At 43.6% G+C, this 21,953-nt stretch overlaps 1 protein-coding gene across 1 annotated transcript in view; it reads right to left on the bottom strand.

The window, feature by feature from the left end:
- Window positions 1–17,644, bottom strand: part of rnf2 (ring finger protein 2) — a 32,180-nt gene extending 14,536 nt beyond the window's left edge. Inside the window, exons 1-5 of the mRNA XM_089007485.1 lie at window positions 17,582–17,644; window positions 16,052–16,148; window positions 8,220–8,380; window positions 7,606–7,688; window positions 3,249–3,381 (exon numbers count right to left, since the gene is read on the bottom strand). Of these exons, the coding sequence (XP_088863611.1) occupies window positions 3,249–3,381; window positions 7,606–7,688; window positions 8,220–8,380; window positions 16,052–16,144 (470 nt within the window). The 5' untranslated portion in view covers window positions 16,145–16,148; window positions 17,582–17,644. The remainder of the gene's footprint in view (window positions 1–3,248; window positions 3,382–7,605; window positions 7,689–8,219; window positions 8,381–16,051; window positions 16,149–17,581) is intronic.
- Between the last annotated feature and the right edge of the window lie 4,309 nt (window positions 17,645–21,953).

Genomic DNA, 21,953 nt, shown 5'->3' with positions numbered 1-21,953 from the left:
TCAATGACCTGAAAAGAGTTGGGACCATCGTTTCCAAGGTTACTGTAGGTAATACAGTAAGACGTCATGATTTGAAATCTTGCATAGCTCACATGGTTACCCTACTTAAACCAGCACATGTCAAGGCTTGTCTTAAGTTTGAATATGACCATTTGGATAATACAGAGGAGTCACGAGAGTAAGTTTTGTGGTCAGATGAGACCAAAATAGAACTTTTCGGTCATAATCCTACAAAGCGTGTTTGGAGGAAGAAGAATGAAGAATACAATCCGAAGAACACCATCCCTACTGTGAAGTATGGGGGTGGTAGGATCATGCTTTGGGGGTGTTTTTCCTGCACACGGGACAGGAGAAGTGCACTGCATTACAGAGAGGATGACTGGGGCCGTGTATTGTGAGATTTTGGGGAACAACCTACTTCCCTCAGTCAGAGCAGAAGATGGGCCGTGGCTGGGTCTTCCAACACGACAACAATCGAAGCACACAGCCAGGAAAAAAACGGAGTGGCTCCTTTAGAAGCATATAAAGGTTCTAGCATGGCCCTGCCAGTCTCCAGAACTGAACCCGATTGTAAAAAAAAAATCATGGATTTATGGATTTTTCTTTTTAGTTTATCGCTTTAACAGTGGACATGCACCTAAAGTGAAAATTTCAGACGCCTCCATGATTTCTAAGTGAGGAAATAGAAAAATAGGGTGTTAAAATATTTTTTTTCTCACTATACACTAAGGTGAGGTTACACACTGGTAGACTCCATTTGATCATTAGGTAAACAGCTGATCATTCAGCAATCATCAGAAAACCTCTGAAGGCAACGAGTTGCACTCGGAGAAAGGGAGCTGAATACTTTTGCACACCCCATTTTTCAGTTTGTTAATAATAATAATAATAATAATAATAATAATACATTTAATTTACAAGTGCCTTTCTGAACACCCAAGGACACTTTACAACAAAGACAATACACAAAATAGTAAAATCATGCATAAAACAATAAATAATAAAACAGCAGAATAGATTAGACCACGAAAGCAAGTTTAAACAGGTGGGTTTTCAGGTGAGATTTGAAAGTAGGAAGGGAGTCAATGTTGCGGATGTTGGGTGGAAGTGAGTTCCAGAGTTTAGGAGCGGAGCGGCTGAAAGCTCTGCACCCCATCGTTGTGAGACGGGCAGAGGGCATGTAGAGGTGGAGGGAGGAAGAGGATCTGAGGGCCCGAGAAGGAACGGAGAACTGAATTAGGTCAGACAGATAGGGGGGGGGCAAGGTTATGGATGGCTTTAAATGTAATACAGAGTTTAACAGGGAGCCAGTGGAGACGATGGAGGACAGGGGTGATGTGGTGAAAGGAGGGTTTTTTTTGTGATGATCCGGGCTGAGGAATTTATGGAGACATTTTTCATTGACCCCGAAAAGAAGTGAATTATAATAATCGATACGGGAGGTGACGAGACTGTGGACGAGGATAGCAGTTGTGTGAGGGGTGAGAGAGGGACGGAGACGATTGATATTGCGGAGGTGAAAATATGCAGACCGGGTTATGTTATTTATATGGGAGTGAAAAGATAGTGTGCTATAGAGGATGACACCCAGGCTCTTAACCTGAAGGGCGGGGGACACGGTGGAATTGTCAATGGTGAGAGAGAAACTGCTTTGTGAAGGGTGGATTTTGTACCGACAAGGAGAAGTTCAGTTTTTTTCGCTGTTTAGTTTGAGAAAGTTATGAGAAAACCAGGATTTGATTTCTGAGAGGCAAAGTGTAAGGGATGTAGGTGGAAGAGAGGCGTCGGGTTTACTGGAGAGGTAGAGCTGGGTGTCATCCGCGAAGCAGTGAAAATGAATGCCAAATTTGCGGAAGATATCACTAAGGGGAAGAAGGTATATAATAAAGAGAAGGGGCCCCAGAACAGACCCTTGGGGCACACCAGAAGACACAGGGGAGGACCGTGAAGTGAATGAGGTAATTTGGATAAACTGTGAGGGGCCAGTGAGGTAGGAGTGAAACCAACTAAGTGGGGTGTGTGTCACGCCTAGAGTGGAGAGTCGGTTGAGCAGGATGGGGTGAGAAATGGTGTCAAAAGCCGCAGATAGATCAAGAAGGATGAGAATAGAGAGGGAGCCGGTATCTGCTGCTATGAGAAGGTTATTTGTGATTTTTATGAGGGCTGATTCAGTGCTGTGGCGGGGACGGAAACCAGACTGGAATTGTTCGTAGAGGTTTTTTTTTTTGTGAGTGAGGTGAGAGTGGAGCAGGCGATGGTTTTTTCGAGAATTTTAGCGATAAATGGAAGATGCGAAATTGGACGCAAGTTATTGAAATCATTGGGATCTGAACCAAGTTTTTTCAGGATTGGCGTTACAGCTGCGGTTTTGAGAGGGACAGGAACAATTCCAGTGGACAATGAGGAGTGAATAATAGCTGAAATAAAAGGGAGGAGAACGGGTAGACAAGATTTGATGAGGACAGTAGGGAGGGGGTCAAGTTGACAGGTGGAATTCTTGGACTTGGTGATGAGGTCAGAAAGTAAGGAGGGATGAGGGAGTTCAAAAGATGACAGCAGTTGATAGGGAGTAGGAAGGTTGGGGGGGGGGGAGGGGGGATACAGAGGAGCCGAGGTGCTGGTGGATCTTGTTGATCTTTTCAGTGAAAAACAGAAGTAGTGCGTTGCAGGTGTGGGGTGGGGAGTGAAAGTGTGGGGGGAGAGAGATAGGCGGTTGAATGATTTTGGTGTACAGGGAAAACAGAGTCCGTGGATTCCCAGTGTTAGCATCAGTCCAGAATAGTATTGTGATTTTGCGCATGTGATAGAGTCCTTGTAGTGGGTGAGGTGGGCTGTGTACATGTCCTGGTGGGTGGTGAGGCTGGTCTTTCTGTAAAGTCTTTCCAGCTGCCAAGTTTATGTCTAAAAACATTTTAAGTCATGTATAATTGTTCTTTTGAATTTAAGATGGCACCGCGAGAGTGGCTGCCTTCCCAGCAGCTCCTGTATTTTGTTTTTCTACTTCTTTCTTTCCTTTCTTCACTGCTGCTGTGAAATGTAAATTTCTCGACTGTGAGATGAATAAACGTAAATCCAATCCAACCCAACTCAACACCTTGAACTTCACAATTGTGAACCACTTTGTGTTGTGTTGGGCTTTCACATAAAATGGCAATAAAATATATTTATGATTGTGGTCAGAATGTGACAATGTGAATACTTTTTCAAGCCGCTGTATGTGATGAAAGCAGGTTAAAAAGATGGCTTACCTGGTCATAGCCTGGATCTTCAGTCCTTCTTCTATGCTGTGAGACAGTGCTTGCTGGTTGTTGTGTTTACTAATGCGGGCCAACACTCTTTCCTGGTGTGCTTCATACTCATCCCGGCTTGGGTAAATTTTACCTGATGGAATAAATGACAGAAAAAAATAGTCTTTTCCCCTTTGTTAAACTTAGTGACTACTAGACGAGGTGCAAAAACGTGTCCATTATAGTGCCAGGATTTGTCATTTTCACTCAAATTACAGGACCCATAGAATATTGAGTTTTAGGACTACATAAGCATAAAATTCAGCGTAAGAAACCTTAAACTCTCTTCTTTCATCAGAAAAAAAATAGTTAAATGGGTCTGGAGTTAGCTGACCTTGAAATGGGGGCGGCCGTCACAATATATAACACAATACGTATTGATTCATAGCGCTTCAAAAACAGCTGAAGCTGTAACAAAGCCCTAAGGGCAGAAGGCAAATGCTGCCCCCTTGTGGAAGGGAAAAACATTGACAGAGGTGTGACAAGCGCTTTATTGCCACCCCCCCGCAAGAAAAACCAAAAGCCAAACAAATTCGGGAATGGCGCTCAACGTCACTCTTTGAAATTCACGAATACATTTTGGAATGGCAGCGAATAACTTAAGCATGCATCCCACTGAGGGGAAAACATTTTGTTGATCGTAAAAAAAATGAACATTCACGACAGGGTTTGTTCAAGCCCACAAACGCCTGCCAGCTCCTTGCCAATACATACATACAGTGAGTCTGGAAAGGATTCAGAACGCTTCACTTCACCCGCATTTTCTTATGTCACAGCTCTATTGAAAAAGGAATATATTCACTTTTTTTTGACACCATGACAGAAGTCTTGTTGTGATTTTATAAAATATATTAAAAGAAAAGAAAACAGAAATCATATATGCACAAGTATTCAGAATGTTTTCTTAATACTTTGTTGAAGCATCTTTGGCAGCAATTACAGCTTGCTACAAGTTTGGCACACCTATTTTTGGGCAGTTCTTCCCATTCCTCTTTACAGCATCTCTCAAGCGCCATCAGGTTGGATGGTGACTGTTGGTGCAAAGCCATTTTCAGATCTCTCCAAAGATGTTCAATGGGATTGAAGTCTGGGCATTTATGCCAAAATGTTCAGTCTTTGTCTCATCAGACCAGAGAATTTTGTTTCTCATGGTTTGAGGGTCCTTCAGGTGCCCTTTGGCAAACTCCAGTCAGGCTGCATCGTGCCTTTTACTAAGTGGCTTCTGCCTGGCCACTCGGGCCACATACAGGCCTGATTGGTGGATTGCTGCACAGATGGTTGTCCTTCTGGAAGTTTCTTCTCTCTCCATAGACAAGAGCAGTGGTTCTTAACCTTGTTGGAGCTATGGAACCCCACCAGTTTCATATGCGCATTCACCGAACCCCTCGTGTTAAAAAAAAATAAATGTTATTTTTTACATATATTAAAATCAGTGTGACTTCTGCTGTTGCCTTTGAGAGACCAGTTCAGATATGTGTGGCTTCACCTTGGCAAGTGCCACTCACATGTCATTGTCACAGCAAAGTCTGTTCCTTCTCTTCGATTTTATGTCCAGCATCGTTGAAAAGGATTGCTCACAGAGATATGTTGGAACAAATGGTATCAAAAAATCCAGGGCTTTCTTGGCAACAACTGTATACTTGTTCATTTGTTGACACCAAAACGTTGAGAACGTTGTTGTTTTGAAGAGTTGCTGTTGAGCCTGGCTACGCTGAATTTCAATGATTCTTCTTCACATCTGCTGCCTTCGTTGTTGTTGTAAGGGGCTTACAAAGTAAAAACTCTTCTTTTATCATGTCGTCTTTCACGTAGCGCACAAAAACAGCAAATTGGCTTAGAACAGCAACGTCTGTGGTTTCGTCGAGTTGAAGACTGAATTTTGCCGGGCTTAAAATCAGTTCCGCGACTACTTGAGCCAAGATGTCTTTACTCATGTCTTCTATTCTGTCACTGACGGTATCCTTTGAAGGGGGAATTTGGGATAATTTACCTTCGGCCACTGTTTCGAGTATCAGATTCGCTATCTTTAACGCAGCTGGTTTCACCAGTGTTTCACCAATAGTGTGTGGCTTGCCCTGCTTTGCGAGCAGGTCAGCAACTTTGTACGATGCTGTGAGGATGGGTTTGCTAACAGGTACAAATCCAAGAACAGGCAGAGTGAATTTATATTGTGATTTCCTTGTTTGTTAATATATAACAAAGGAATAAATAAACACTTTTGAGACACTCCAGTCCCCTACATTTCACTGACATCTGATGTGAACTGTGGAGGCTGTCAAATTTATTTTCTGATTGCCTCACTTGATTGCCTCACTTGAAATGCTTCCATCGGTCTTCCAGACACCTTCGGTGAAAGATTTACCTGCGTTGCTACCAATCACGCCCTTCCAAGTTTCACCGTCATTGAATATGTGAGCGTTTTTTTTACATTTACATTGTATTTATAAGCACCTTTGAAGTCCCCCAGCAAAACAAGGGAGTCTCCAGAAGGAGCAGTCTCCGACATAAAGACTCCAAAAGGGGTGGGTATGCTGAGCTGCTGTTGGGTGCATATGCACAAACTGTGAGGACCCCCCAACACCACCCGAAGGCAGAGGGAGGACGTCCTCTCGTCTACCGGTGTTTGTGGTGGCTCTGGCAGGTGCACCGCAAATTGTTTTTCGTGACCCACAATTAAATCATGAAAAGGCCTCATGTCAAACACGGTTTTAGTCACTATCTTTTTTGGAAGTAAGAGTGATGAAGAGCAAATACACTGACACCTCGGCTTACGAACGCTGCTTTAGCTAATGAACTTTTCACCTTACGAACGTTAAATTCGCGATAATATAATCTTAGCATACAAACTATTTTTCGGGAAACACACGGATCGCCACAATGAGTGATGTGTCGTTCGTGAACAAGATGGTTATTGGAGCTCCTAACAAGGAGCTGGAAATGGCAGCCGACTTTTTTAGTCCTCTCTTACCCGCCCCAGTCTTATGTTAAAGCCACACGTGATTGGTCAAGATCCGTGGTAGAGGAAGGTAGGGAACACACGCAGCAGTACACAGGCAGCAGTGACGGGGGTGGGAGGTGGTGCGACATAAGCCTATGAAAGATAGGCTAACCCTCCTTCCTACAGCCCGGATGGAATGTGGCTTTTCCTCCTACCTCCCCCCACTCCATTACATCAAGCCATCAACGACCATCACAAACGTAAATCAAACGACTTTATTATTTAGTACAGTTTATTTTATTACTATACCATAGCACATTTATTATACATAAATAAAATAAGGTATATTTTGTGTAGTTTTAAAGGACAACCGACGTCACTTTTTTGTTTCCTAACTGACATCAGAAAAACGTTTTAGAGCATCTAAAATACCCAAAACACTCAGTATGATATTTTTATTCAAATGCAAAACACCAATAAAAATGACTTAAAGTGTCCAAAATCTGCAAAAAATTGAGCTGCGAATTGGGCATTTTCAGAAAGTCCCGCCCCCAGTTCGTGACGTCACGCCAAGACGTCTTGCATTGCTGGAGAATCAAAACAATGGTTTCAGATTCAGAGAAAATGCTTTCTTGTTACACATCCAGTTATGAATATGATTCAACTAGTTCTGAAGAGGAAAGCATACATGTTTGCAATCGATTAAATAATTTATTCCGTGCCATTTTGAGGCAACATTGGGGGTGAATGTCTCACCCAAAAAGAGGCAGAAGAAAATGGCGACCTCTTGTAGACATTACAGTGTATTGCGTTTCCACAGGCTGATAAATTCCTTATATGGAGCTTGGCCGCCCTATTCTGGCGGGTTTTGGGTGCAACACGAGGTTTTCAGACCAAACAAGTACAGCAAAATACATTGACGTGATGGAAGGACTGCTACTGTGTCTTTTTTTCGGTCAGGGGCGTTCCTTCAGTGACGTCACGTACGGACTTGTCACCAACTCAAAAACAAGACTTTCTGAATATTCAGCGCGAGTTTTAAAACATAAAATATAGCTATATGCGGTGGAATCTTTGTAAAATACGCTCAGTTGAAGTCATTTGAAGCCATTTTACAAATTATGGACACAACTTGTCCGGAGGCTTATTTAGTGGAAATCTGTTTTATTGGGATCCGGGAAATGATTATTCTCATTTTAATTGTTTCCATGGGAAATTAATGTTTGGAACTTTCTGGGAACCAATTAAGTTCAGAAGCCAAGGTATCACAATGATGGCTAACTTTCAATGTAGTATTCGCACAACGTATTGGGTGCATTGAATTTCACACAACTTTACCACTATTTATGTAAAGTCCACAAACAAAACATGTAAACTTACTTATCAGAGCATCAAAATTTGGGTCCGGACGCAGCGACCTCTTGGAAACCAACTTCTTGCGACATGTCGGACATTCTTTATTGCTAAAATAACAAATATCACAGTATAAATAAAATAAATCGGTTATGTTAAACAAAATCACAAAAGATGGAGCATGGATTAATTGACAAATAATCAATTGTCAAATGAATCATTATTTTTTTATAAAACCAAACAAGCATGCATGAGTGCTATCATTTTACTGTGCTCCATGCTAAATATGTATTTTATGAACAAATGAGGAAAAGGTCAATAAAAATGCCATTAAGTTCAGAATAATATTTATTGGCCAAGTATGTAGACCACACAAGGAATTTGTCTCTGGTAGGACACACTGCACTAGTATCATCATAAAAAGACATGACAAATAAGTATGGCAGGGCATTTCTTAATGTAAGTGGTACCTCTCAGGAACAACTGAGACAGCAGAGCTAAAGCACTGCTGGCACTTTTCAGGAAAAATACGAGTCTATCTATAATGTTATTGGGATAGAAAATTACCTTGCACTAACAGCAAGGATTAACTGTACATTGAATGAGAAACACAAATAAAATATAATCTTATCCATACATACCCAGATCGTAAAGCTGTGATAATACACTCGGCACAGAAACGGTGCAGGCATTCTTTGGTTGTCATTGTGTTTTTCAGCATATCCAGGCAAATGGGACACATTAATTCACTGTGTAATGATCTGGGTGAAACTGCAATCTCCAAGCCATCTGTTATAGCTTCCTGTAACAAAAAAAAAAAAAATAAATAAAGTTAAAAATTCAAACATACAAATGCCTTTTACATGTTACAAGTTAGTTTTAGGATTAGAATTCAAATATTTAGTCCAATGAAATCGATAAATGTTTTCCTTTTGGCTTTTCCCTTAAAGGACAACCGACACCATTTTTTGGTTTCCTAACTGACATCAGAAATACGTTTTAGAGCATCTAAAATACCCAAAACACGCTGGCTGATATTTTTAGTCAAATGCAAAACACCAATAAAAATTACTTAAAATGTCCAAAAACGACTTCAAAATGAAACCGGAAATGTCAGTTTTGAGAAGACCCTTCCTTGTTCGTGACGTCACGCCACGACGTCTTCTTGCCTTGCTCGAGAATCAAAACAATGGCTTCAGATTCTGAGAAGATGCTTTCTTGTTACTCATCCAGTTAGGAATATGATTCAAATAGTTCTGAAGAGGCGGCCCGGTAGTCAAGTGGTTAGTTAGCACACCGACTTCGCAGTGCAGAGGTCGCCAGTTCACGTCCCGCTCCGACCTCCCTGTGTGGAGTTTGCATGTTCTCCCCAGGCCCGCGTGGGTTTTCTCTGGGCCCTCCGGTTTCCTCCCACATTCCAAAAACATGCATGGCAGGCAGATTGAAGACTCCAAATTGTCCCTAGGTGTGAGTGTGTGAGTGACTTGTCCTTGTCTGCCCTGCGATTGGCTGGCAACCAATTCAGGGTGTCCGCCGCCTCATGCCCGAAGACAGCTGGGATTGGCGCCAGCACCCCCCGCGACCCTAATGAGGAATAAGCGGTACGGAAAATGGATGGATGGATAGTTCTGAAGAGGAAAGCATAAATGTTAATCCCATATCAATTCGAGCTGTCAAGGACCGCATGTAGTGTCCCAGAAAATGCAAAAGATGGCAGCGGCAAAGCTCCGTTGGAAATGGGCTGATTTGTCTGCTGGGAATTTGTGTCAGCTAGTATCAAATAGTAGTCTTGGTGCAACACACGACTCACCATTGCGTTATTTATGTGTTTTCCTTCTAATTTCGCCATCAACGCGGATCAACACGAAGTTTTCAGACCAAAGTACCGCAAAATGCATTGTGTGCCGCTTTCTCGGTCAGGGGTGTTCCAAATGTGACGTCACGTGGGGTCGCGTCGGTTGTCCTTTGAAGGACAACCGACGCGACAAGTTGTGTCCATAATTTGTAAAATCGCTTCAAATGACTTCTACTGAGCGTATTTTACAAAGATTCCACCGCATAGAGCTATATTTTACGTTTTAAGATTTGCGCTGAATATTCCGGAAGTCTTGTTTTTGAGTTGGTGAAGAGTCCTGACGTCACGTCACGGACGGAACGCCCCTGACTGAGAAAGCACACACTGTAGCAGTCCTTTCATCACGTCAATGCATTTTGTGGTACTTTGGTCTGAAAACTTCGTGTTGATCCGCGTTCATGGCTGTGTGTCGTTGTGTGTTGTACCGAACAACTATTTGATATTCGCTGACAAAAATTCTCAGGCCATTTTCACGGAGCTTTGTCGCCATCTTCTGCCTTTCTTGGGTGCTACGTTTCAGTCCAGATGCCTCAAAATGACACAGAATGACTTCTTTAATCGATTGCAAACATTTATGCTTTTCTCTTCAGAACTATTTGAATCATATACATAACTGGATGAATAACAAGAAAGCATGTTCTCCGAATCTGAAACCATTGTTTTGATTCTCGAGCAAGGCAAGACGGGACCTTCTGAAACTGGCCACTTCCGGGTTCAATTTGAAGTAGTTTTTAGACATACAAGTGTTTTGCATTTGACTAAAAATAACAGCCTGCATGTTTTGGGTATTTTAGATGCCATAAAACGTTTTTTTGATGTCAGTTAGGAAATAAAAAAATGGTGTCGGTTGACCATTAAGGGGTCGCCACAGCGAATCAGTGTCCTCCATTTAACCCTGTTTTTTTTTCATCTTCTTCTCTCACAGCAGCTACCTTCATGCTCTCTTTCACAACATTCATAAACCTCCTCTTTGGTCTTCTTCTTGGCCTCCTGCCTGGTAGTTCAAGACTCAGCATCCTTCTTCCAATATATTCACTCTCTCTCCTCTGGAAATGTGCAAACCATCTCAGTCTCGCCTCTCTGACTTTCTCTCCAAAACCTCTAATATGAGTTATACCTCTGCGATACTCATTCCTGATCCTATCCAACCTGGTCACTCCCAAAGAAAACCTCAACAGCTTCAGCTCTGCTACCTCCAGCTCTGCTTCCTGTCTTTTCTTCAGTAGCACTGTCTCCAGTCCAAACATCATGGCTGGTCTCACCACTGTTTTATACACTTTTGCTTTCATCCAAGCTGAAACCCTTCTATCACACATCACACCTGACATTTTCCTCCAGCCGTTCCAGCCTGCCTTGACACACTTCTTCACCTCTTTTCCACTCTCCATTGCTCTGGACAGTTGACCCCAAGTACGTAAAATCCTCCACCTTCTTTATCTCTTCTCCCTGTAGCATCACTCTTGCACTTGGATTCCTCACATTCACACACATATATTCCGTCTTGCTCCGACTGATCTTCATTCCTCTCCTTTCCAGGGCATACCTCCACATCTCTAGTTTCTCCACCACCTGTTCCCCGTTCTCCCTACAGATTACAATGTCATCTGAAAACATCATGGTTCAAGGAGATTCCTGTCTAACATCATCATCTATATGCGGTGGAATCTTTTTAAAATACGCCCAGTAGAAGTCATTTGAAGCCATTTTACAAATTATGGACACAACTTGTCCGGAGACGTCGGTTGTCCGTTGGTGACGAGTCCTCACGTCACGTCACTGAAGGAAGGCCCCTGACCGAGAAAGGACACACTGTATCAGTCCTTTAATCACGTCAATGCATTTTGCAGTACTTTGTTTGGTCTGAAAACTTCGTGTTGATGGCGAAATTAGAAGGAAAACAAGTAACACGATGGTGAATCCTTGTGTGTTGTGACAACAATTTTGAGCCAATTTCCACACAGAGCTTTGTCGCCATCTTCTGCCTTTTTTGGGTACGACATTCCCCCCACCCCTTGTCGCCTCAAAATGACACTGAATAAATTCTTCAATCGATTGAAAACATGTATGCTTTCCTCTTCAGAACTATTTGAATCATATTCATAACTGAATGAGAAGAATGGTGCACCGATGTCACGATGCTCGACGCACACTGCAGCCCTGGTTTGGAATCGCTGTCTCTCAACTGCAAGCCATTCTACTCGCCACGTGAGTTCGCTTCCTTTATTCTCGTTGCCGTGTACATCGCGCCACAAGCTAATGCTAACGCGTGTATACAAACGCTAGCGGACCATGTAAACCATCTCGAACTAAAATATCCAGAATCACCCCTGATCATTTTGGGCGATTTTAATCAAACACGTTTGAACCGTGAACTTCCCAAATATAAGCAGCATATTGACTGTTTCACCAGAGGAGAAAACATTCTAGATCATTGTTACACAGCACTCAAAGGCGCATACCGGTCTGTTGCGCATGCAGCATTGGGTCTTTCTGACCACTATTTAATCCACTTAATTCCCACATACAAACAGAAACTCAAATGTGTAAAACCGGTAGTCAAGACAGTTAAAACATGGACAGATGAAGCAAAGTTATCGCTACAAGAATGCTTAGACTGCACTGATTGGAGCGTCTTTGAAACTTCAACGGGCACATTGGATGAATCCACAGACACTGTAACATCATACATCAGTTTCTGTGAGGACATGTGTGTACCAACAAAGTCCTTCCGCTCATTCAACAACAACAAGCCATGGTTCACTCCCAAACTCAGGCAGCTTAGGAAAGAGAAAGAATCCGCATTTAAAAGCGGCGATCGAGCAGTTTACAAACTCGCCCGAAACAGGCTGACGAAGGAAATTAACATCGCAAAGAAAAGTTATGCGGAGAGGCTTAACAAACAGTTCTCCGCAAACGACTCTGCATCGGTGTGGAATGGCCTGAAAGCAATAACAAATTATCGTTTACCTTCCCCCCAAGCAGTGTACAACAATGGTATGGCTGATGAGTTAAATACATACTTTTGCCGATTTGAAAAGGACACCACCATTTCCCCGGTCTGCCCACCATTACCAGAAACTACCGTATCTCCGCCCTCTGCCCTACAGATCCACGAACTGGACGTTAGACGGCTCTTCAAGCAGCAAAAGATCAAGAAAGCTGCAGGACCTGACAGAGTGTCCCCCTCCTGCCTGAGAGTCTGCGCTGACCAGCTGGCTCCGGTCTTCACACAAATCTTCAACAGATCCCTGGAGCAGTGTGAAGTCCCATCCTGCTTCAAACAGTCTACTATCGTCCCAGTTCCAAAGAAACCAGCACCCTTGGGATTGAACGACTATAGACCTGTCGCTCTGACGTCTGTGGTCATGAAGTCCTTTGAACGCCTCGTGCTGAACCACCTAAAGAACATCACCGGACCTCTGCTAGATCCTCTTCAGTTTGCCTACCGGGCAAACAGGTCTGTGGAGGATGCAGTCAACATCGGACTGCACCACATCCTTGACCACCTTGACAACACAGGAACCTACGCAAGGATCCTGTTTGTGGACTACAGCTCTGCGTTCAATACCATCATCCCAGAACTCCTCATCCCCAAACTTCTCCAGCTTGGTGTGTCCGCCACGATCTGCCAGTGGACCCTCAGCTTCCTGACAGGACGGACACAACAGGTCAGACTGGGAAATATATCATCCACGACACGAACCACGAGCACTGGAGCCCCGCAGGGATGCGTCCTCTCTCCATTGCTCTTCTCTCTCTACACGAACGACTGCACCTCAACGCACCCAGCTGTCAAATTCATAAAGTTCGCAGACGACACCACGGTCATCGGTCTCATCAAAGACGGCGACGAGTCTGCGTACCGACAACAAGTGGAGCAGCTGGAGCTCTGGTGCAGCCGTCACAACCTGGAGCTGAACACGCTCAAGACAGTTGAGATGATGGTGGACTTCAGGAAACATCCATCACCACAGCTACCCCTCACACTATCCAACTGCCTGGTGTCAACCGTTGAGACCTTCAAGTTCCTGGGAATCACAGTCTCCCAGGACATGAAGTGGGAGGTCAACACCAACTCTATCCTGAAAAAGGCCCAACAGAGAATGTACTTCCTGAGGCTGCTAAAGAAGCATGGCCTGCCACAGGAGGTGCTGCAACATTTCTACACGGCTGTCATCGAATCCATCCTGTGTTCTTCCATCACCGTTTGGTTCGGGGCCGCCACAAAAATGGACAAAATCCGACTTCAACGGACAGTTAGGACGGCGGAAAAATCATTGGCACCGCCCTACCCACTCTCGAGGACTTGCACACTGCAAGAATCCAAACTAGGGCGCGGAAAATCTTACTGGACCCTCCGCACCCTGCCCACCACCTTTTCCAGCTACTCCCCTCAGGCAGGCGCTACCGATCCATGCGCACCAAATCCAGCAGACATTTAAACAGCTTCTTCCCCCAAGCCATTAACTCTTTGAACTCTTTCAACAGTAGCCAAAATGGAACTGTATAGTGCCACTTAGCAGTTTTTTTGACAACGATACTAGTGCAGCGTGTTCTACCGGAAACAAATTCCTTGTGTGTCCTACATGCTTGGCAATAAAGATGATTCTGATTCTGATGAGTAACAAGAAAGCATGTTCTTCGAATCTGAAGCCATTGTTTTGATTCTCGAGCAAGGCAAGACATCTTGAGTGACACCACGAACAAGGGGCGGGACCTTCCGAATGGCCACGTCCGGTTTCAATTTTTTGCAGTTTCAGCACACTTTAAGTCATTTTTATTGGTGTTTTGCATTTGACTAAAAATATCATACTGCGTGTTTTGGGTATTTTAGATACTATAAAACGTTTTTCTGATGTCAGTTAGGAAACAAAAAAGTGATGTCGGTTGTCCTTTAAAGGACAACCGACGTCTCCGGACAAGTTGTGTACATAATGTGTAAAATGGCTTCAAATGACTTCTACTGAGCGAAGATTCCACCGCATATAGCTATATTTTACGTTTTAAGACTCACTCTGAATATTCAGGAAGTCTTGTTTTTGAGTTGGTGACGAGTCCGTACGTGACGTCACTAAAGGAACGCCCCTAACCGAAAAAAAAAAGACACATTGTAGCAGTCCTTCCATCACGTCAATGTATTTTGCTGTATATGTTTGGTCTGAAAACCATGTTGCACCCAAAAGCTGCCAGAAGAGGCCGTCCAAGCTCCATACAAGGAATTTATCAGCCTGTGGAAACGGAGGTGGCCACAGGAGGTTGCCATTTTGTGCCTCTTTTCTGGTGAACGATTCCCCTCCAATGTTGCCTCAAAATGACACGGAATGACTTCTTTAATCGATTGCAAACATGTTTGCTTTCCTCTTCAGAACTATTTGAATCATATTCATAACTGGAGGTGTAACAAGAAAGCATATTCTCCGAATCTGAAGCCATTGTTTGGATTCTTCAGCAATGCAAGACGTCTCGGCGTGACGACACCAACTGGGGGCGGGACTTTCTGAAAATGCCCAATTCACAGCTCAATTTTTTTTGCAGATTTTGGACACTAAGTCATTTTTATTGGTGTTTTGCATTTGAATAAACATATCATACTGTGTGTTTTGGGTATTTTAGATGCTATAAAACGTTTTTCTGATGTCAGTTAAGAAACAAAAAAGTGACGTCGGGTGTCCTTTAAGTGCTTGTTTGTGAGCTTTGAACGCATTTTTGTTTTATTGATATTCATTACTGAGAAGATTTGTTCACAAAGGTAGGTTGTTCCAACCATGCACAAACTTTGGCAGCCAGCGCTGTTAATTTGGGGTAGCCTGGTAGTAAATACTGCTAAAATTTGTCCAGACTCGCGGCGGCAAATTTGCCCTTCAAATCTCCATCACATTGCAAATCAATTATTTCTAGCTGGATTTCGACCAGTAGATCAGAAGCTTTAACTGTGAAAGGTGTGCGAAAAACTGAAAATTATGTCTCAAGTTCACCAATACCTGAAAACGTTTCTCAAACTCCCACAGTAATACTGCAATCTCGTCTTTGTACCGCTTCACGTCCGCATCAGGTCTGGTCACACACACACTGAAAATTCTACACTCATCAACTTTTCTCCGTTTGGATAACGACATTTTGGCTACTGAGGGTGTTGAGACCACGGTTGAAAAAAAAAGACAGAGGTTGAAGAAAAACACCGCTGTTTGATCTAAACAGCACCACTTTGTCAATCCTTGAATTGCACCTCATTAAAAATATGAATTCCATGTCGTTTGTGCGTTTTTTCCACTTTTAAATTATCCTGCGGGCCTGATCAAACCTCCTTGGGGCTGGTTCCGGCCCACGGACCGTATGTTTGACACCCCTGCTGTAGGTCAACAGCGTTGATAGCGGTCGTTGTTAACCAGGGACTCGACCGATCCAGTATGAGATTCGGAGGTTTCATTCGCGTGTTTGTTTTTGCCAAAAATTTATGCCGGATGCCCTTCCTGACACAACCCTCAGTATTTATCCGGTCTTGGGACCGGCACAATAAGACACTGGCTTGGGTCCCCTTGTGTCTACATTCCAAGAAAATAGATAAATAAATAGATAATCTAGTTCAAATAAAATAGATAAATAGATAAAACCTTTTACCTGTGGAGTTCTCTGTAGTTCATAGAGGCTCAACTCCCAGGTCTTGCTGAGGGGTTGGATGCCGTTGGTCTGAATGACTTGAGTCATTGCCATAAAGCTGAAACAATGTTGATAGGTTTGGTTAAGCACGTGCCTAAAGGTAACTATTATTTCTTACATTTACCAGCAAGACTGGAACAAAAGATTTATAAATGCCATTAATATAAATTCCTTAACATATCAAGAAATGCAAAACGTCTGTGTAAGCTCTCAGTCGTACAGGAGTGGTCCATCGATGAGAAGGTTTCTTCAGCCGTCATCTCATTCATCCCATCCCATCCCATTCATGTCATCACAAAGAGGGTACAGCAAGTCCTGAAGAATGAATGTCTCTCTGTGTCTTTGTTTTGTCATATTGTCTCTATGCTGTCATATTATTTGTTATTTAGTTTTTTTTTGTTCTTTTGACTTCAAGACGGCGCCGCGAGAGTGGCTGCCTTTCCAACAGCACATGTATTTTGTTTTTCTACTTTCATTCCTTTCATCACTTTGCTGCTGTGAAATGTAAATTTCTCCACTGTGAGATTAATAAAGGCATATCCAATCCAATCCAATCTGTACTTTTTGAAGGTGTCGGACGTTTCGCCTCCTATCCAAGAGGCTTCGTCAGCGAACTAAAGTCTGACTGATCATATCGGCCCTATTTATATATCCCTAATGTCCGGACATGGCGGCGCCGGACACAGCTATGATAGGTCCCCACTCTCAGGTTGGGGGGAGCAGAGGACTACTCCCTGTGGCCCCACTGATTGTTCCTACATTCCTGACTAACGACTGGCCTATTTGCCCCACTCCCACCGGTATCACCTCATCAGCATTACGAATGTTGCCTAACCTGTTTTGCTAAAGTGAACCTCACCCCATCAGACCGGTTTAATGAAGGATTTAGTTGTTTTATGAGAATCGCTTGTGTTTCTCCATCTCTTCCATGTACAGATTAGCCACTATGGGTGAAACTGGTGAGCCCATAGCAAAACCATGAATTTGTTTATAAAATTTCGCCCGAAATTGAAAATATGTAGTATTAAGGCAGATTTTCAATAATTGGCAGATGTGATCCGGTTTAAGTTTGGTTCTTTCATGCAGAGAAACGTCCGCCAGCAGTCTCGTCATCACCACTGAGACTGCTGCTGGGGTTGGGACATCATCACTGTCGGAAAACGGCTAATGCTAACCAGCTTTGACATTAGGCCAAGTCTGAATCCTAATTTTGAAGACGTGATCGGCAATCAATCGACGACAAGAAATATTTGCTTTAAAACAAAATGATTTCAAGTAAAAAGTCAGCACCACAAAGGTGTCGAGGGATTGATTCACCTGACAGAAAAACAACAATAGTGCCCGAAATTATTTTAGCCTCAAACCACTAGTATGAATTTCCGACATCGACTCTTTTGACCGTTGTAAACCCCCACCCCATAGCACATATAACACGAAAATTATTGCAAAGGATTGGTAGTTTGTCCACAAAAACAGCGTCTTCCGACTTACCTGAACGTAAAGGTCGATGAAAGTGTTTTGATGAACGCAATATGGGTGGAGGGGATCCCAGGATTTTTTTTTTTTCTTCTTCTTCTTCTTCTTCTTCTTCTTCTTCTTCTTCTTCTTCTTCTTCTTCTTCTTCTTCTTCTTCTTCTTCTTCTTCTTCACCCATCCTACTATTCTGCTTCCGCTTCACGCCGATCCTGCGAGTTCTTCTTTTCTGAGACTGATGGTTGGGAAGCACATACGTGCATTGTCGCCACCTTGTGAAACGGAGTTTAAGCGACACAGTACAGTACAGTGGTACCTCGGTTCTCGACCATAATTCATTCCAGGACCCTGTTCGAAAAGCGATTTTTTCGAACACCGAAACCACCTCTTTTCTCCTGTCACTTGCGAGTTGAGGGTCTGCCTCTCCCGGCCGTTCTCCACCTGCTGTCAATTCTCTAATCACGGACACGGGGCATTTATACGGTTCGCGATCACCTCGCCAATGCCGGATGTTTGACTCAACTCGCCACCGTGCCTGGACTCTTCCTTCAATGCGCGAGTGTATCAGTGTATCCGGTCCGAGATATTTTCCCTGCGTCCCGTAAATTTATGTCATCTTCCGGGATTGCGTAATTTTGCACCCTCGTGTGCCATTTGCTATTTGCCGTAGTAAGCGGGTCGGATCACCCCCTGCCTTCTTGCTCGCTGTGTTTTCTTTGACTTGTGAATAAACATCCTGCTTGGGTAGTACATGTCTGTTTTGGGATTCCAAACATTCCACTACGTTCCGACGAGTCATCTGCCGTCACTCTCGCTCGGAATGTGACAGCTTCGGATGACTCGGCTACAGGATGTTCTTTTCTCTTAAAATATCTATCCAATGACACTTGCTCTCATTCCCACGGTCACATTACTAGATTTCACAGCCTCCTTATTCTTTAATATCGTACTGATTGTAGATTTCGCCATGCTGTATTCCCTCGCCAGATCAGACACTCGCACACCTCCTTCATATTTTGCGATTATTTCTTTCTTAAATGCAATAGTTGTACGCACTACTTTTCTTTTGTCACTTTAAGCAGCACTTACTTTCTCTGGAGGCATCATTAGGGGCTAAAATTCTTCGTACACCTGTATTAAACGCTAGAGCAAAACGCAGCACATCCGCTAGCGACAACAGTTGGCCCGTGCGCCACTCAGCTCCCCACCCTCGCGTACGCACTCACGCGTCGTATTGGCGTTCCAACACCGATTGATGTTCGAGCGCCGAAGCAAGAATATCTCGAATATTTTGTTTTTGTTCGAACACTGAGGCGTTCGAGAACCGAGTACCACTGTATTTCATCTTGGCCAAAATATTACAAATAAATGCAAGAACTATAACGAAAATGTAATTTCCATTTGGATATAAATTCACGCATACAATGGCTTAAATGGTAATGTATACCTGTCATGTATCTAACTACTGAAAGAGAGCGAGACGAGAGTGTGTTAGGGCTATTAATGACGCAGGAATCAAAAGTGAAAACAAAAATATTCTTTAATCTTTGGGACGGCACATAATGGAGCCATTGGTGCAGGCAGCTCGCAAGGATGGTAGGGGCGAGTGAAGAGAAGAGAAGAGAGAGAGAGGGAGAGGGAGATAGAGGGCTGTTTCGGAGAGCCTTTGTAAAGAGCGGCAGAATGTGATGTCGCTGACCAGTGTATAAAACAGAAGTCTGAGTAAATGAAACGTTAAAAAAAGTAAAACGATGTTTAGAAAGTGTTCGTATATCGAATTGCCTTAACATACCCCCCTGACGAACATATTTAACATTGGTATAAGTGAATAAAGAAGAAAAAAAGAAAATAAAACAATAATGTGCAGTCAAAATGGAAACAATATCTCTTCTTTTCCTTTCGGCTTTTCCCTCAGCGGTCGCTACAGCGAATCAATGTCCTCCATCTATCCATCCGGTTTTGTGCATCCTCTTCTCTCACACCAGCTACCTTCATGTCCTCTTTGACCACATTCATAAACCTCCTCTTCGGTCTTCCTCTCTGTCTCCTGCCTGGCAGTTCAAGACTCAGCATCCTTCTCCCGATATAGTCACTCTCTCTCCTCTGGACATTGTCAAGTTATGTTGGTTTTTTGAGTTCTCCCCCTAACTTGAAAAGGGGTTTTGGCTGTGTTGACCGGGGTTACACTGGGACTTCACTCTTTGACTCCAATGATGAGACAGATTTCTCCTTTCTTTTTCCTCTTTTATTTTGGACTTAATCGTCTCTTTTCTCATTGAAAAGACAATTGGAAGATTGCAAGCTGATTTCAAGATTGCAAGTTTGCAAGTCTGCGAGTTTGCAAATTGAAAAACCTTTGAAGAAGGTAAAACACAAACAGCAATTAGGTTTACATTTGAAGGCTTAACAGGCTGGTTTTGACATTAAACCATCAAATCAAATGATCAAATAAACAGTCACAATATCAGGTTCTCTCACCGTCAGCCACCCTGGTCTTTACACAGTTGAACTCTACTGTCTTGATAAACTCCTAGAGCAGTACTTGAACCGAACCTGAGCAGTGTTGCAACTGACAATTTTAAGGAGTGGTTGCTTCTGGTGAGAGCCTTTGATTTCTGAATGGCTTTCAGCTGCTGGCACACCTGCCTTCATTTCAGCTCTCTCCTCTGGGGGGGAAAATGGTGCTACTCATCTTTGGACTACAGCTTCGGCCATATTTGTAGTTTTTTTTTACCAAGACACTCATCTTTGGACTACAGCTTTGGCCATATTTGTAGTTTGCCGAGACACCTCCCACTCAATCTTTCCATGGATACATCGGGAAGATTGCCAACGGTAGGCAAACGAAGTAAGTATGGTGGTCTTGCCAATATTTTCTTATTTCTGTTCTTCAGCAGGTAGTAGAACAACCAACCGTCTTACGTCCCTGTGCAGAACAGTGGGTTGGAACTGTTTCCTCAGGCTGCTTAAATTGGGATGGATGGGCTTTGCCTTTGGGGTTTTTGTCAGGGGGACACAGTAGCTGGGATAGATCCGGATGTGGACATCCCTCACAATGCCTTTGTCATCTGGGTTGGTGCAGATAACTCTGCCAAGCTTGAAGTGACCCCTTAGTGCGTTTTGGTCACATAACCAGACAATGTCTCCTACAGTGACATTCCGTTCAGCAGTGTGCCATTTGCTTCGGACAACAAGGTTGGGACCTGCGAGTTGACTCCAAGATTTCCAGAACCTGGTTACCTCAGCCTGCATTGCCCTGAGCCTTTTGTAGGGGTAGATGGAAAAGTTAAATGTTTTGAGGTCTTCACTTTGAGATGCACGACCAAGAAGGAGGCTGTTTGGTGTGATATATTGGATGCAGTTTTCCCGACTCTGGATTCTGGCATTAATCGGGCGTTCATTTGCGAGGTTTGCTGTAGTGTAGAGAGCTGTCTGGAACTCTGAAAAGCTGAGCCCATACTCTTTACCAAGACTCTGGAGTGCCCTCTTTACAATACGAACAGCGGCCTCTGCTGCACCGTTCCTGTGTGGAGAGTCAGCGGGGTGAATTTTCCACATCCACTTAGTTCCATTTTTGGCTGCTGTATCCTCCAGTGTTGTTTGATCCAAGCCATCCAAGAAGCTATACAGTTTCTTGAGGAAAGACTTCGCTCCAATGAAATTGGTTCCAGGATCAGTCCAGATCTTTCTTGGATGCCCTCTGAGAGCTGTGATTTTTTTCTTTCTTTCTTCCACAGAGATGGCTCCTATGGAGGAGACTGCCTCCCACTTTGGGCCGTCCAAGGCTTGAACTTGTTGAGAGATCCTTTTTGCCGCTCTCCAAACCATTGCAACTGTTTTGACCAGTCTAATGATAGGACCCTGGTCTGTGGTCCATTTCAGGTACATCACTGCGCCATAAGCATGCTCACTTCCATCAGAGAATGTGACCGCAGAGGGTGGTTCAGTAATAAAGCATTTGGGAGTTAGAGCCCTAGTGAACATGAGCGTACTGAGTTGCTGGTACTCCTCGAATAGATCGATTGCATCATCTCTGAGTCCATCTGAGAGTGCAATGTCCCATGTGTCTTTGACTGGACAGTTTTCAGCCTTTGCCTCTTGAAATGCCCTCCGCACCAGAATAGCTCCCTTTTGCTTGGTGGGAGTCACAAGGCCAACTGGATCGTGCAGTCCTGACACTTGACTGAGAAGTTCGCTTCGCTTCATGGCTCTCTTCGTGTCATGGCTCAGATCTTGTCTTTCAGAAGGTCTTCACCCAGCCGCATCTTTTGTTTCCTCTTAGAGAAGTTGATTCCAATTCTGACATGGAGCTTATCGTCTTCAACTCTGCAGCTCAGACCAAGTGCTTTATTGTCATCATTGCCCATCTGATTTGGTAGGATGATGGTCT

This window comes from Hippocampus bargibanti, linkage group LG11 (assembly GCF_051943395.1).
Source record: "Hippocampus bargibanti isolate YZ-2025 linkage group LG11, ASM5194339v1, whole genome shotgun sequence".
Taxonomy (NCBI): Eukaryota; Metazoa; Chordata; class Actinopteri; order Syngnathiformes; family Syngnathidae; genus Hippocampus; species Hippocampus bargibanti.
The sequence above is the reverse complement of the archived record's forward strand: the minus strand, read 5'-3'. Positions and strand labels throughout refer to the sequence as shown.